We start from the raw sequence: 16916 nt of genomic DNA on the forward strand, positions 1-16916 counted from the left end.
ATCTTTTTGAGTCTAAAAATAGCCTCACTAAAGGTGATGGAGATGGGTTAGTTGGAAATTCCTACTGGGAGGATCTGAGAAAGTCACAACTAAGTCCATGCTTAGGTGAAAATCTAGTTAGATAGGAAGAGACCAGGGAGACCTCAGTTATGGAGGCGGGTACCAGAGCTGGGCAAGGCCCACATGGTGGGGAAACCAGGATGCTAGACCAGGCAGGCAAGAAGCTGGTTTAGAAGCAGGGCAACGGTGGGATCAAGCTCCGGGAGGCCTCGGCATTCAGCTAAGCAGGTTACCAGCAAAAATTCCGGGAAGCTATTTGCCTCAACAAGGATTTAAATCAGCCAAGGCCCCCCATCTGGAGGTGGCCAGGTCTCCGTGACCTGTTCTTCCCAGCAGACTTTGGGCTCTGTTTGTATGTGGCTGGCAAAATAAATAGCAGTGTAGGCTCAGCTTGCCGCTCACCACAGCGTGAGTCCATGTAACTCTTCCCACTGACTGTGAGCACAACTGCAAGTGTGAGTCGGACTCACATCCTCCGCCTCCCAGCACAGTATCAGGCACACATTAGACCGTCAGGTGGTATCTCTGGAATGCCGGAATGGGTAAGGATGCACGGTCCAGAAAACTTCTGTGTCCTTGGGTTCAGGTGAGCTGTTTGTCTAGGGTTGCAGGATTCTCTTCTCTTGGGTCCTCATACTCTCGGGTCTGAGGACGATTCCAGTAAAATGACTCTAGTCTGGTACTTGGGGGAAAGGAGGGTTCCTTTAGCACACACCAAGCACATGGGCGTTGTTTATAGCAAAGAAGAAGAAGAAGGGGCGCCTCCCATGTGCCATCAATTGGCAAATTCCTTAAGCAGCATAAGATGGGTACTATAGAGAAACACATCAAATAAAAGTACAAATTAAAATATTTAACAATGTAAATTCTCACCTGCCCTTAAATTTCTCTGCTTCGTCTGCTCCAGGTTCAGGTTTAGTGGTCGTATCCTAGGCCTGGCTCTGATCCATCAGTACCTTCTGGACGCTTTCTTCACGAGGCCCTTCTACAAAGCGCTCCTGAGACTGTAAGTGCACTGCAGCCACAGTCCGCCCGGCCCTGCCTGCAGGATGACAGGCGCTGGCTCCCGGGCACCTTCGTCCCTTTGTCCCTATTTTGCCATAACCATTCCTGTTAGGTTAATGGTGGTTTATTTTTCCTAGTGCTTACATATCACATAAACCTTTTAGTGCAATAAAAAGGGATTTGGAGAGTTTGTGTAAGCCTAGGAAAAGACTGTTATCATGTAATAGATGTGGATATATCAGTTGGTATAAATAATCATAGTAACATTACAAACATTGTATTTAACTATTAAGTAGAATTGATCTGTCTATAACTTAGTTTTAAAATGATGCTTTTCTCCAATTGTCTTGGACAGTCCACGAGTCAATAATTGTTTCAAAAAAATTATTGAATGAACTAAAAAGATTCATCAATATGTTCAAAAGTATCAAATTGTTAGAGTAGGTCTGTGTTGTGTTAGCCAGGAGAGGCATAATCACGTTTTGGAATGAGGTCCGGGCAGCCCTCTGTTTACCATTCTCCCTTTGAATGCACCCAGGCCCTGCGACTTGAGCGACCTGGAATATCTGGATGAGGAGTTCCACCAAAGCTTGCAGTGGATGAAGGACAACATCATCACAGACATCCTGGACCTCACGTTCACCGTTAACGAAGAGGTTTTTGGGCAGGTTTGTGAAATGTGGGACTTGGAAAAGAGATTTTTTTTTTTATTGTGGAAAAGTCACATAACATAAAATTTACCATCCTACCCATTTTTAAGTGTGCAGTTCAGTATTGTAAAGTATATTCACATTGTTGCCAACCAATCTCCAGACCTTTTTCATCTTGCAAAACTGGAACTCTACCCATTAAATAACTCCCCATTTCTCCCTCTCCCCAGCCCCTTGCAACCACCATTCTGCTTTCTCTTTCTATGAATTTAGCTGCTTTAGATGCCTCATATAAGTGGAATCAAACAGTATTTGTCTTTTTATGACTGGCTTATTTCACTTGACATAATGTCCTCAAGGTTCATCTATGTTGTAGCATGTGACAGGATTTCCTTCTTTTTTAGAGTTGAATAATATTCCACTGTATGTATATACCATATTTTGTCTAACCATTTATCTGCTGATAGACACTTGGGTTGCTTCCACTGTTTGGCTATTGTGAATAATGCTTCTGTGAGCATAGGTGTACAAATATATGTTCGAGTTCCTGCTTGCAATCAATTCTTTTGGATATATACCTAAAAATGAGATTGCTGGATCATATAGTAACGGGATTTTGTTTTTAAACTAGAAAACAAGGAATCTCATTCATTAAAAATATAATTCCTTGAGGACTACTTTCTTTAATAAACCTGTCTATGTCATCTTCCTTCTTTTTCTTACTATGACATGGATCTACTTTATAGAGTTTTTTGAAAATTAAGTGTGATAATGGATCAGAAAGCATTTTTATAAAGTGTGCAATACATATGTAAGGTATTTCTATTGTCTGTGCAGCTACAAAAATACTTCTTTTTATCACTAGAATCTAGATACTTACTCCTCTAAAATACATCTCTCTCAATACTACTTAATAAGATAAAGCTTCCCATTTGTTTTCTACCAGCATTTATATAACACTGGATCTTCTGGGTTACAGTTTTATCAGCCTGACATGTGGTAGTTGGTAGTGGGTTGTTGTGAGAATTGAGTTGGGATACTTTGTAAGTGCCTTGCATGAATGCAGACAGTGTGCTGAGTCTGTGGGCGAGAGTTACCCACTGAGCCTTGTGGACCACCCAGCACCCACATCTTAATCAAGAATCTTGGACAGGTCCTGGAAAATGTCAATATTCTGTTGTGTTTCCTTTGTGTAAACACACCTCTGAAGAATTCTCTCTTCCATATTTGAGAAAAAATTATTTCTTCTTAGAAAAATACGTAAGAAATACTACTATAGAGAGTGCATTTAAATATGTTCAGGAATATATGATTCCCTTAACTGTCCTGCCATGTACTAGATGAATGTGTAAAATACACTATTCTCCGTGTAGAACTACTTTTAGCCCATCCTTTACATTTGCTCTATGGTAGAGGGTAAATTTATAAAATAGACACAATTATCTAGCAAATTGTGTTAAGACAACTGGGTAGCCATCTTAAAAAATTTTAAGTTAGATGTCTAGCCTAACTCATTATACTTGAATAAATTCCACCTGAATCAGACAGCTGAGTGTAAAAATACAAAAAGAAAATGAGAGAATTTTTATTTTTAATCTTTCAGTAAGAAATGCTGCTGTAGATGTGACATAAACTTTCAGAGTCATAAAAGAAAAGATTGACATAGTTCAACTAAAATTATTTTTTAAATTCTGCATGGCAAAAATACATCATAAAGAGGGGCCAGCCCCGTGGCCTAGTAGTTAAGTTCAGTGCGCTTTGCTTCAGCAGCCTGGATTTGCGGGTTTAGATCCCAGGCACAGACCTACACCACTCGTCAGCCAGGCTGTGGCAGCAACCCACATACGAAACAGAGGAAGATTGGCAACAGATGTTAGCTCAGGGCCAATTGTCCTCACCAAAGAAAAAAAAATACACCATAAACAAAGTAAAAATGGCGTACTATTTAATACATTGTAATGCATAACACAGATAAAAGGCTATTTCTTTCAATATAGGAAGAGATCCCACAAATCAATAAGAAATTGTCAACAACACAATAGAAAATTAGCAAAGAATATAAATAGATAGTTCCCAGAAAAGGAAATGCTCAACCTCATTCACAATTTTTAAAAATGTAAATTAAAGCATAGTGAAATACCATTTTTCCTTATGAGAATGTCAAGAATCAGAAAGTTTAGAAGTTTTCTATTTTGGAGATGGAGAAACACGCAGTCTGTATGGGGGTGTAGGTGGCAGTAAGCGGAAGTTTGGTTCACTCTCTATGAAAGGCACCTTTGTGTATCTATCCTCATTCTAAATGCGCCTGCCTTTGATTCAGCATCCACATCTAGGAATTTGTCCTACAGATATTTTCACATCTAATTGAAATGCTAATGTATTAGGATCTTCATTGCAGCAGTGTTCATAATTGCAAAAGATCTGAAACAATCTAAATGTCCAGCAGTAGAGGATTGGTTAAATAAATTATGATACATTTACACAATGGAATCATGGAATGGGCTAGTGGGATGCGTGGCTATTAAAAAGTGTAAGACACCCAGCCTATCAATTTACATATAAATCATAAACAATAAATTGGGTATTATAACAAAAACAACAAAGAAAGGATGAGACAGGTCTAAATTGGTATGAAACAATTGCCAAGACATATTTTTAAATGAAAAAAGTATGGTGATGAACAGTGTGTATAATGTGCTACTGTTTATGGGCAAAAAGAGATGATATATACATATTCCCTAGTATGTACGTAGACTCTCACTGGAAGGGAAATAAGGGTAATTTTCTCCAGGTGGGGAGATTGTACGGCTGGGAGATGAGGAGAGAGAGAAACTTGCTTTTCATTTTATGGCCTTTTATATGCCTTGAATTTAATTCCATGGACACATATTATCTACTCAGAAGAATGAAGTAAACTACAAATAACTAAATACATAAAATTAGAGGAAGAAATGATGTTGAAAATACAAAAGAGCAATCCTTCACATGTGTATAGTATAGGAACTGAACAACCCAGAGAAAAGTTTAAAATGTTCCCAGTGATAAAAATAAGGACATGTTGTAGATCTAGAATCATGTATGATGTGTTTAAAGCTTAAACAGATCCTGTTTCTCTCAAATAAGGTCACCAAGAACGATGACTTCGGTTTTAGAAAATTGAGTTGCAGCCCTTCTTGTGGCAAGTTATGAGCTGGTGAAGAGCAGACAGACAGACACTGGTGAAAGACACCATAGGCCTTTCCTGGGGTATTAGGATCAGTCTCAGCTACTAGTGAAGAAACCCCAAGTGACCCTGCTGAAATGAACGGTTTATTTTTCTCTCACATCAAAGTGCGAAGCCAGGCAGCCCAAGGCTGCAATCCCTATGATGGGCCCCTGCACTCATGGCCCAGATGTACATGGCGCCCAAGGAGCAAGAACCCCTCCCTCTGGGGAGGCCCCTGAAAGTGCCGTACAACACTCCTGCTTACCCCTTATTGGCCAGAATTTAGTCACATGACACACCTAGCTGCAAGGGAGTTTGGGAAATAAAGTTTTTAACTGGGAAACTAAAAAACAGAGGTTCCGAGGAATATGGATATTGGGTGGCAACTAGTGTGTTGTAATTGGCCAATATTTTATAATTAGCACTAGTCACCTAAGTGATAGAAGAGAAAGTAACCATCAGACTATCATGGACTGTTTTGTTTAGGTACCTGTGCCCATGAGTGCCAAATATATATATATATATGTATTTTTTTAACCAATTACTAAGTACAGTTACGCCTCATTTGTCTTATAGTATTAAGCGGTGAGGTGAACCCCTTAAGCGAATTTAAATGACTGACGCTTACCTTCTTCAAACACCCACACTTTTTGATAAAAATGTCTAATACGTTATCCACCTTCTTGCCTTTCAAAAGATATACAGATCCTAACTTTTCTTGATGACTCCAGCTTGTCCTAACACACAGACATCACCACACTAAGTGGCAGTGTCATTCTGTTTCCTTTCTCAAGGTCAAGCTGTCACTCTTGAGCCACTATTATACCTGGCTGTGAAAACCATCTTCCTACCCTCCACTGTTTTGCTGCTGGTGATCTGCTGTGGGTGGGGAAGCTGGTGACTGTTACAAATTTGCTCTAATCGAGATTTGAGGGAATCAAGTATATGACTATCATGTAGGGACATTGAGCTCCATTTAGGGACAACCAGGGGCATTTTTCTTTTATTTCCATTATGCCTCTTGAGTTAAGGAAACGTGTTTCCTCTTTATAGAAGAAAAAACCTCAGCTCTTCTAAGGTGCTTAAGTATCTGCTTAGAACAACCAGAACCTTTCTAATAACTTGTAGGAAACATGAAGATCTAGGGAGGTAATAAGGTTGAACCTGTGTGAAGAGGACTTAATGCACATAGTTCATCCTCCTAAATTCAGCATGTCTCACTGCGAGATAAGCTGAGTTGACCAGCATCACAATCTTTCTGTTTTCCCGCAAGGTAACGGAAAGGGAGCTCAAATCTGGAGGAGCCAACACCCAGGTGACGGAGAAGAACAAGAAGGAGTACATTGAGAGGATGGTGAAGTGGCGGGTGGAACGCGGCGTGGTGCAGCAGACAGAGGCCCTGGTGCGGGGTTTCTATGAGGTGAGGCCAACCGGGCTGAGGAAGGCTGGCTGCAGCCCAGGGCCTTCGTCACCAGACACAGCTTGTGAGGGAAAGGGAGAGGAGGAACCAAGGCAGGCCAAGGGCTCAGCTCTCCTCACCAGAGTGCAGACAGGACCTGCTTGAGGTAGATGGATGAGGGGTCAGAGTTCTCTCGGAACCCAAGTCTTGTGTTAGGTGAAAGAGCTCTCACAAAACTGGGGTTGGTGTGGCCCTGGTGTGCCAGGTGTGAAAACATCCAGTATCTCCTGTCAAGATGGCGGGTGGCATGTCCTTTCACTCAATGAAATAAAAATAAGTGAGGTAAAGGCATTAGAGGGTATTGTCCACTCTTGCTAGATTTTTATTTTGTTATAATGTCACTTTGTGCCACATAATCCATGCTGAGGTGGTAAATCGAGAGGGCAGTGACAGCTGCTAGCCTTCCTGTGCACAAAAAATTGACTTCCTTAGGGGGCAGCCCGGTGGCACAAGCGGTTAAGTGCGCACGTTCCGCTGTGGGGGCCCGGGGTTCGCCGGTTCGGATCCCGGGTGCGCACCGACGCACCGCTTGTTAAGCCATGCTGTGGCGGCGTCCCATATAAAGTGGAGGAAGATGGGCATGGATGTTAGCCCAGGGCCAGTCTTCCTCAGCAAAAAAGAGGAGGATTGGCATTGGATGTTAGCTCAGGGCTGGTCCTCCTCACAAAAAAAAAAAAAAAAAAAAAAATTGACTTCCTTAAACGTTCCCAGTCTAGAAACAAGAGGCTGTCAGTGTTTTCTCAGGGCTTGGGTTTTGGAAGGTTTTCTTTCTCCGCCATAATGGAGAGCAGCGTGGCTGGCCCGCCACTGATTTGATTAAAGGAGGTCCCGCTGCAGGTGTTCAGTTGTGCCTGATACACTGGGCGATGAGATGGAAAAGCCAGAGCTCAGAAACCTAACCAAGCAGTTCCTGCAGGTCTTTGAAGGAGGAAGAAAGGAACTCAGGGGAGGAGGGAAGGAAAACACTGTCATTTTAATATACAATGCCCATCCCTAGGAAATAAGGCATAATTTTATGTGGAAGAGAGGATAACTTTTAAGAAAATGGTAATACTAATAGCTATTGAGTCACTTCAAAGTGATTTGGACTTTTTGCCTTTAAAATCAATGTTACTGGAGACTTCAATGTGACTAGAGAAGGTTGAGTCTGGTTTGCTTATAACATCGTTCTGAGAGGGCATATCAGAGGTAGTGAAAAGCACATGACCTTTATTTAGTCCCCAGCTCATGAATAGGTTGAATTTAAAAATGTTTAAGTCACAATTTTGGGCTTAAATACAATTGCACATTGAAAAAAGAAGTTGTAAATGATGGTCAGTTTCCCAGCTTAAGCCACAGAAGTAATAATAATCAGTATAACTTTTCAACATGGTTGACCCTGTATACTGAAGCCTAATCTGTATTTCAGGTCGTAGACTCGAGGCTCGTCTCTGTGTTCGATGCCAGGGAGCTGGAGCTGGTGATCGCTGGTACGGCAGAAATCGACCTAAATGACTGGCGGAATCACACCGAGTACCGGGGAGGTGAGCTCCCAGGGCTTGCGAGGATGTAACCATCACAGATACTATTCATCAAGTTTATAAAAATCTTTTATTGAGATAAAATTGACATAACATAAAATTAACCAATGTAGGGCCGGCCCCGTGGCTTAGCAGTTAAGTGCACGCTCTCCGCTACTGGCGGCCCGGGTTTGGATCCCGGTAACGCACTGACGCACTGCTTCTCCGGCCATGCTGAGGCCGCGTCCCACATACAGCAACTAGAAGGACATGCAACTATGACATACAACTATCTACTGGGGCTTTGGGGGTAAAAAAAAAAGGAGGATTGGCAATAGATGTTAGCTCAAAGCCGGTCTTCCTCAGCAAAAAGAGGAGGATTAGCATGGATATTAGCTCAGGGCTGATCTTCCTCACACACACACACAAAAAAATTAACCAATGTAAAGCAAACAACGCAGTGGCAGTTAGTACATTCACAATGTTGTGTAGCCACCACCTCTAGCTAGTTCCAAAACATTTTCATCATCCCAAAAGGAAACCCTGGATTCGTTAAGCAATTGTTCCCCTTTACTCTCTCCCCCGAGCCCTGGCAACCATCAATCTGCATTCTATCTCTATGGATGAACATAGTCTGGATATTTCACATAAATAGAGTCACATAATATGTGTTCTTTTGTGTCTGGCTGCTTTCACTTAGCATACTGTTTCAAGGTTTGTCTGTGTTGTACTATGTTTCAGTACTTCATTCCTTTTTATGGCTGAATGATATTCCATATATCATCATTTTTTGAAGATTACAAAAAATTTGGCCTTACTTCAATACATGTGCAAAGCAGGTCCTTGTACATGCCTTCCTCTGCCTTTCAACCTGAACTTTCCTTCAGGTGACAGTAATCCCCATTGGTAGTCTCTGGCCTAACTCCATGTAGAGATGTTACAGAGGACACCGCCATCTGTGGCCCGCTCCTGAGCTGGGTTGCGTACTGGCAGGGAAATGCATCCTGCTTCCTGTAGGACTGGAGCCCTCTTCACCTCAGTCCCAGTTTGCCACAACACAGTGTTGTCTTTCCAAACCTAGCTCACCTTCACACTGCCAAACTAGTGTTCCAGAAATGTTGTTTCATCAAGCCACTCCCTACCCACAAAACAAGCTCCTTATTACCTATAGAGAGGTCTTTGCAAGTTTTTTTCAGCCTCAACACCCTTTCTTCATGTAAAATATTACAGAGAAACCCCAGTCAATACAATACAGAGCGAGCTAGGGGCCTGCCGCCTCGGCCTCCCGCGTCCCCACGGTAAGCTTCTGAGAACATCCCTCAGAACATAAAATCTTCTTATCAGATGTCTATTTTCTAAATCTGCTTTTGTTGTAAAGCATAACCTAGCCTCACGTTTCAGACCTCTCTAAAGGCCACCATTAGAGAAATCAGCAGATGAAAAGCAGCTGTTCAGTTCTTATCACACCTGATGAGTATTTCTTCTCTCCTCCTCCGCTCCTTCCTCTTCTCTCCACACACTCTCCTTCTCCCTCCTTTCACTGTGTTCAGGTTATCACGACGGGCATCTGGTGATCCGCTGGTTCTGGGCTGCAGTGGAGCGCTTCAATAACGAGCAGAGACTAAGACTACTTCAGTTCGTCACAGGAACATCAAGTGTGCCCTACGAAGGCTTTGCAGCCCTTCGAGGAAGCAATGGGCTTCGACGTTTCTGCATAGAGAAATGGGGGAAAATTACGTCTCTTCCCAGGTACGGAGCTCTTGCCAACCCTCAGGGAACCCACTGAAGAGGGCCAACTGTTCTTTGTTATATGAGCTTGGGTGATCATCCTCGGGAGTGGAATTCTTTTCTGCCACCCAAAGTATTGTTATGTGAGTTATGAGTGAAAGGTGCAGGTGAAAAGTCTCTGGGAGGTCAATTTAGACCATATTCTCGGTGATTTTTGATGATTGATGGTATTTGGGCTATAGTATCGTGGTCCATGTGTCAGTTGTGGAACACTTTCCAATCTGTATGTAGCCCAATTTAATTTAAAGAGGAATGTCTCACCTGGTGGGGGCTAGAGGTAGGAAGAGGCTGTAACCTTTCCAGCACTGTCTCTGTACCTCTACAGGTTACCACTCGTTAGTCCATAGGATAGCTATTCAGGTACATGTCGCATTTTTCTTACTATGTTTTCAAGCGTGTGAGGACGAGACCACATGTATCTCATGTCTCTGCGGTGACTTCTGTGTAGTAAGCTATCGAGGAAATTATTGTGAGATAAATGCAGAAAAGGAGGCACTAGGGATCCAGGCAATTTAACGGAATGACTGACTTAGGCCATGAGTTTTAATCCCAACACTTCCTGAGTCCTTTCTGTGCCACTGAGTGGATTCAATTGGTATTGAAAGTTTGGTATTGAATCCAAATTCAATACCATTGCTGAATCCCTCTTGTGGAAGGATTTACTGAATTATGATTTTCACCTAGCTTTCCCAGACCTCCTAACATCCTGAAGACAATGCACGTGATGTTGGTGAGCGTTAGGAGGCCCAGGACACAGTGCACACCCAGCTGGTTAATAACAGCCTACAGCCTGGGTGCCATTTTCGGCCCTGGCTTCACCGGCTTAGTTCAGCAGACCCTCAGTGCTCATTTGCACAGTTCTACTAATGGCTGAACCTACTGAATTAAGTCTGGCAAGAAAATTGGGCTAAAAAGGCAAGATTTCCATTTGTCTCATTTAATGATAGACTTGGAGGACAAGGTTATTTGGAAAAATTCTGTTTGTATTTTAGAGAAATGAATTTGAGTCACCATATGAGGATAGCTTTCCCCCCACTGTGTACCTTGAGGAGGGGCTGAGACACAACACAGAAGCTGTCAGTCTAGGGAGGAGCACAGCCCGATAGTAATGAGTTACAACACAAAGTGGAGTCAGAGGGACTCTAAAAGGGAAGGAAAGAGCGAGGTGCTGCGAGGATGTGGGACGGAGGCCCGATCCTGACTGAGCTGACGCCACAAAGAAGCTGGCATTTCAGGGAGCACTGAGGGGCACGGAATCGGGGGAGGGGACTTCTAGGCTGAAGCGGCAGCATGAGCAAAGCCTGGGGTGGGAAATGGCCAGCATGTGTTCAGGATGGAGCGCCAAGCCAGCGCGGAGGACGAGATGTCTGAAGCAACATGCGTAGGGGATGCGGTTGAGAAAGATAGTTTGGTGGGCCATGAAGAAAAGACCCCGCTGAGGAGTCTGTTTTATTCTTTAGGAAAAGGAAGTCACTGCTTTTGTCATTTGGGGGTCACAGATTCAGTCTAATTACATATTTGCTTTGGGAAGCTTTGAAATATACGTTAGTACTCTTAACCCAGAGAGCTTATAAGGTGGACACTGGGCTTATGATTAGGCCCTTCACATCTGGGCCAAGTCACCCCTAAAAAGGCCGTTTCCCTGCAAACCCCAGAGAGGATTCCTTGAGGAAGCGGGGACTTCACCCTGGGCCAGTAGGGCCCCAAGAAGCGCTTGCTGAGATGCCTGGGAGAGGACAGTGAAAATGACCCTCTGAGTAGTAACCCCTGACTGTCTCCCTTGGACGTGTTCTGAAGATCTAAGAACCTAAAGAGCGTCACCTATGTATGGAGAGAGAACAGTAGCTCAGGAAGACCTGGCCAGGCCACATGGCAGGTGGCAGGAAGCCCTGAGGCTGGCGGAGCAGCATCTGCGGTGAGTTGGGGCAGGGAAGGGCTCAGAGGCTGGCAGGAGTGCCAGGCAGCCACGGGTGACCCGGGGCCTCCCAGAGACTGTGCGCCCCAGTGCCCACGGCGCACGCTCAGAGGAGAGGCAGTCTGGGGCTGCTTCCTTCTCATATCTTCCCTCTACAGAAAGGCAACTGCCTTCCCAGATAAGAGTGCCAAATAGTGTAACAACAAAACTTGGGTCAGAGCCCAGACTAAATAAAACCTTTACATCAGTCCAAGTCCTTGCCTTCTAAAAACTGTGTGAGGGTTAGGAAACAGGACTTTGAGAGTAGAGGTTTCTAGGATCTAATTTTAGAGCGCCTGGTGAGGAAACTGCATACACCACCGTGGCCGAAGTATAGAGGAGTGGGACGGTCGCTGCGGTTGAGGTCAAGGAGCTGGCACACTAGGGCACTGAACAGGTCATCTGTGTGGACTCATATACTACACAGTCTGGGGAAACACCTGAAATGGAAAGGATTTAAGCAAAGTGCCAGAGATTTTAATAAATGTAGTTAGCCAAAAGGTCAGAAGGTACAGAAGGTATATCTAGATCACTGATTTTCCAGCTTTTTTAATCATAGCCCACAGAAAGAAATACCCTTTACATCACAACCCAGTACATGCATATGTACTCTTGTGTGTGTATCTGAAATACAACTTCCTCAAAACAACACTTTAACCTTCTTACGTACAGGTAATATACTGTATTTTCTACTCTATCCTATTTCATTAAAATGTAATGTCAGACAAAACCAGTAGTTTTGGAAAAAATTATCTAAATGGCTTGAGATTCAAAGGAACAGAAATTTTTGATCAAAGATTGAAAAGTAATGATCTAAAATTGGCAGTGGAGAGTGAGAAGTCTCCACGTCAGACTGTGGCAGACTGAACAATGGCTGTCTCCACTCATGAGGACGGAGAAGGGACGCTAGGACATGGAGGCCACGTCTGAACAGAGTTTAAGGAGGTGGAGAGTTTCCTTACCGTGGAACAAGGGTTGGAAAGGGGGTAAAGGAAAGACTGGGAAGGAAAGAGAAGCACAGAAGCTGTCAGAGTAGACACAGCACAAGGCAGTGTGGAGATGGAATGAAGGGGAGGAGAAAGCCTTAGGGGTTTACATTTGGCGTAGGGACCAGGGATAACACGGTTATGAGTCATGGGTGGATTAACTGGCCAAAAAGTTGCAAACAGAATTCCAACATGAACTTGCCTCACTGTAGACGTAAACTGAGCCCAAGCCCAGGGTGGAGGGGGAGGCCTGGTTAAGTTAATAGTTGGCTTATTCTATAGGGATGGTTCTCGGGGAGGCGGGGGAGAGACAATTTTGTGCCCCTCTCCGTCCCTGGGGACATTTGGTGATGTCTGGAGACATTTTTCGTTGTCGGGGAGGGGTCCTACTGGCATCTATCTGGCAGAGGCCAAGGATGCTGCTAAGGACCTACAGTGCAGAGGACAGGCCCTCCCCATGAAGAATTATCAAGTTCAAAATGTCAGTAGTGCTGAGGTAAGAAACCCTGCTCTGTAGGCTATATGGCTACAAAGGAGGCATGAGGGAGCCATTGGGAGTCAGGAAGAGAAACTGACAGCCACTGAGAAGCTGTAGAGAAGCCAAGGGGAGAGAGATGTTCAAGAAGAAGGTGCTGTCAAATGCTTTTAAAGAGCTTGAGGAGGGAGAATGGGCTCTGGATTTGGGGATCAAGAAGTTATTGACAAACTTGAAAAAGAGTAGATTCAGCAGTGATGAAAGCAAGGACCCGACTGGAGAGTGAGGCTGTAGGTGGGCAGTGGAAGAAGATGACTCGAAGGGGAGACACAACTTACATAACGAGCCTCACAACCAGCAGCTGGTAGTGGTGATGGTTTCTCTTTTTGTCGTTTGCTTTTAGCCAACCTTAAAGTAGCCTCTGTTGGATGGGTCTTTGTCTTTGTCGCTGTCTTGGTTAACATTTTAATCAATAATTGGAAAAAGTTGAGGAGACAGGGAGATCAACTGTGTAGATGACACTATTTAGAAGGGCAAATAATACAGTGATTGGCACAATCTAAGTCCAAAACTATCTCCAAATGCTGGAACCCTAGATTAACACCAACAGAGTGAAATTTGTCCTGGCATGATTGCAAAGATCCATGAGGATCAATTGCACGAATATGAGATGAAGTTGATTCATTTGCCAGTAGTTCGTGTGAAAAAGGCTGAGTCTTAAGTCCCCACAAGTGTGACACAGTTCCTAAAATCATGATTGCAATTGTGGTTGCATTAAGAGAATCTTATGTTTAAATAATGATTCACAGTTTACGCAAGGCATTTATGTGCATTGTATCGTTGATCCTCATAACAACCCTCTGAGGTGCGCAGAGCATGTACTATTACCCCACTTTACAAGTAACAACACTGAGGCTTAGAAAGATTGACTTTCCCAAGGTTAGAAAGCTGCTAAGTGGCTAGACTGTGACCAGAATAGAAGTCTTCCAACCCCTGATTCCGTGCTTTCTCCCCTACCCCACCCCACCTAGGAGCAGTGGGTCCAGGGCATGGGGAGTGAGGTAAGCAGGCTCTCTCTGCTGTCAGAACCACACCTGGAGGGCAGCAACCACTTAGGAATGCTGACTCGACTGGTGATTTGATTGTGTTCATTCCTTCTAGATTACAAACTAGAATTTAAGAGAGTTAGCCAAGGCTGTAGGTAAATGCAATAAAAGCAATTCTTGAAGCAAGCTCTGGGTGTTCAGACTCCCGGTCTTGAAAAGGTGCCATTTGCTAATGCTTTTGGTTTATTCCCAGAAATTATCTTGTACAGAATTAATTTGGCTCCAACTATTTTGTAAATAAGGGATTTTTTTTTCCTGTAATATTTCCATTCATGAGTGCCAGTTAAAATGACCAGGGGAAGAAAACCAAGAAGATGACGTCCGCTCAGACCTCACTCCTGGCTGATTTGGCCAGGTCCGAAAGCACACTTGGGATCTTTCTGCCCACTTAGCTTGATTAGCCATGGCCCAGGGTACGTCCTCGTTTCAATCTTTGTAAACAGAGAGAAGGACCATTACAATTGTCTTCCTACTCAGTTTACTGAGTTGTCTTCTGCTCTTACTCAAACAAATACATTTAGGTAAAGTATTTCAACTCTTTTCTTTTGAAGTCAACATAGGCCTGTTTGAATCTAGATACAAAATCTGAGACCACTGCTGACCTCTGCCTCTTTTTATGTTTCTTCCCAGTTAAGTTCTTAAGGCCTACGGGCAGATACTGTACTGTCCTGTTCCCACGCTTGGAGCTTGAGGGGGAGAGGGCATTTAGCGGGGTGGGTGGTCGTTCCCTAAGGCCAGTGGGGGAGCTGTTACCAGGAGACAGAGGGTGGATGCTGGGAGACAAAAATTACTGCATTCTCCCCAGACTCTCCCAGTGCAGGAAAACCTACCTTCCCACCTTCCCATCCCCCAGCTGATCTCCCCCACACCCTGAGCACTGTGTCAGCCTGATCTGGGACTCTGAAAACAAAGGTAAAAACAGTACACAACTTCCCTGGGATCTTGTAATTAAAAGAAGAGTTTAATATCCCAAATATATTCAAATGAAGAGAGAATGGTTTTTTGGTTAGAGTTTTGTTTCGTTTTGTTTGTATGTATGTTTGTTTTGTGATATTTTATTTTATTTTTTAGTTTAATGTTTATTTTAGTTATTTTATTTTTTAATTTTATTTAATTTTATTTTTTTATTTATCTTATATTATCTTCCAGTGCCCTTTTCTGTGCTGGTTGGCTTCTCAGAACACCATTTCAACACACTACCCCTTCAGGGAGGAAAAGGCGTTAGATTAACCTTCAGCTGTACCCATCTACCTTTCACCCTACTTCCATACAGGACTCAGCATCAGCCAAGGATGCTGTAAAAACAAAGAACCTCTGATGGGGAGCAGCTGGTCAGGCGATTTGAGATTCCACAGGAGGAATCTGTGTGTCCTGGGCTCTGAGACTCTCTACTGATCCCCGCGTGGATGACATAGGGTCTGGTCCTGGCCCATGGATTAGCACAGGGCAGAGGAAGCCATTCCTTGTCTAGGCCAGACACTGGCATGTGTGGGCCTGCAGGATGAAGCACGTGACAGATAAAGCAGAACCCAGGGCCGGTGGCACGGAGATGCTCCAGGCCCCGAGGAAGTACTGTCCCACAAGCTCAGCTGTTCTTAGAAATGCAGCACTTTGGCTAGGCCTGTCCCACTGGGAACGGTGGAGGAGTCAGACTGTCTCCAGGGCACCCTGATTTGATGAAGCATTGGGTCTCGGAATTCCAGGGAATCCATTGGCACCTCAAAGTTGATGCACATGGTTTACAGAGGCCCAGAAATCAGAGCGGGGCAAGGAGATTTGGGAATATGATCGTCTAATACTAGTGATATTTCTGCCTCTTTCACCGACCACATCTGAATTCATATTTCAATTGCAAAATAAAGCTGATACCGTAGAGTTTGTTACTGATTTGCTAGTGCAGTTCTAGTGTGGTGTGGTTTGCTTACAAATGCAAAGCACCTATTTCTAGTTATTCTACTCCCTCAACTGGCCTCTTCCTGTCTAGAAGGCTATGGTTCTTAGTTTGCAGTGTTTTACGGTGGTCCTAAATCGTGTTCACCTCACTTTCGATTCACAGCTTCAAACTGAACACAGATATATGCAAACCAGTTATATCACTGAAATAAACACCTTCACCAATCTTTTCTCCCCCGTTCAGGGCACACACGTGCTTCAATCGATTGGATCTTCCACCTTATCCTTCGTACTCCATGTTGTATGAAAAGCTGTTAACAGCTGTAGAAGAAACCAGCACTTTTGGACTTGAATGAGGAAATGGAAATTTGCCTGACCTTTTCCTGGCCGGTGACGTCACCCTTTCCCTTCCCCTGAATCAACTCTCCTTTGATTTTGGTATTCCATGATTTTTATTTTCAAACCAAATCAGGATTGACAAAAGCTGTGCATGAAGAACTGCCTTCTTCTAAGATCTAACCTTCAGGCTTATCTCCTCTATTTTCAATGAACTGCTAGCCTGTATGCAATATTAAAAACAGCTGTCTCAAGGTCTGTGTATATCTCCACATACCTCCATTACTAACAATGAAATATGAATGCAAGTTATGCTACTCTTGACCAAATGATAGTAAATGTTTACTTCCATTTATATAATTTAAGGGAAAATTTGAGCATTAAGCATTCCAAGCTTTTATATGCCCATCTCTTCTAAGCAGAGCCACCATTTTTTATAATTTCTGACAACCAACTCCAGAACCTAGGAGCTGATCAACTCTGTTTTCCTCCCACTCTCC

The 16916-nt window shown here is 43.6% G+C and overlaps 1 protein-coding gene across 1 annotated transcript in view; it reads left to right on the top strand.

The window, feature by feature from the left end:
• HECW1 (HECT, C2 and WW domain containing E3 ubiquitin protein ligase 1) overlaps positions 1 to 16436 on the top strand; it is a 223173-nt gene extending 206737 nt beyond the window's left edge. The window contains exons 22-27 of the mRNA XM_058534679.1: positions 968 to 1066; positions 1604 to 1733; positions 6194 to 6340; positions 7788 to 7902; positions 9429 to 9627; positions 16325 to 16436. Coding sequence (XP_058390662.1) covers positions 968 to 1066; positions 1604 to 1733; positions 6194 to 6340; positions 7788 to 7902; positions 9429 to 9627; positions 16325 to 16436 — 802 coding nt within the window. The remainder of the gene's footprint in view (positions 1 to 967; positions 1067 to 1603; positions 1734 to 6193; positions 6341 to 7787; positions 7903 to 9428; positions 9628 to 16324) is intronic.
• The last annotated feature ends 480 nt before the right edge of the window (positions 16437 to 16916 follow it).

The sequence above is a fragment of the Diceros bicornis genome, chromosome 41 (genome assembly GCF_020826845.1).
Source record: "Diceros bicornis minor isolate mBicDic1 chromosome 41, mDicBic1.mat.cur, whole genome shotgun sequence".
In the NCBI taxonomy this organism is placed as follows: Eukaryota; Metazoa; Chordata; class Mammalia; order Perissodactyla; family Rhinocerotidae; genus Diceros; species Diceros bicornis.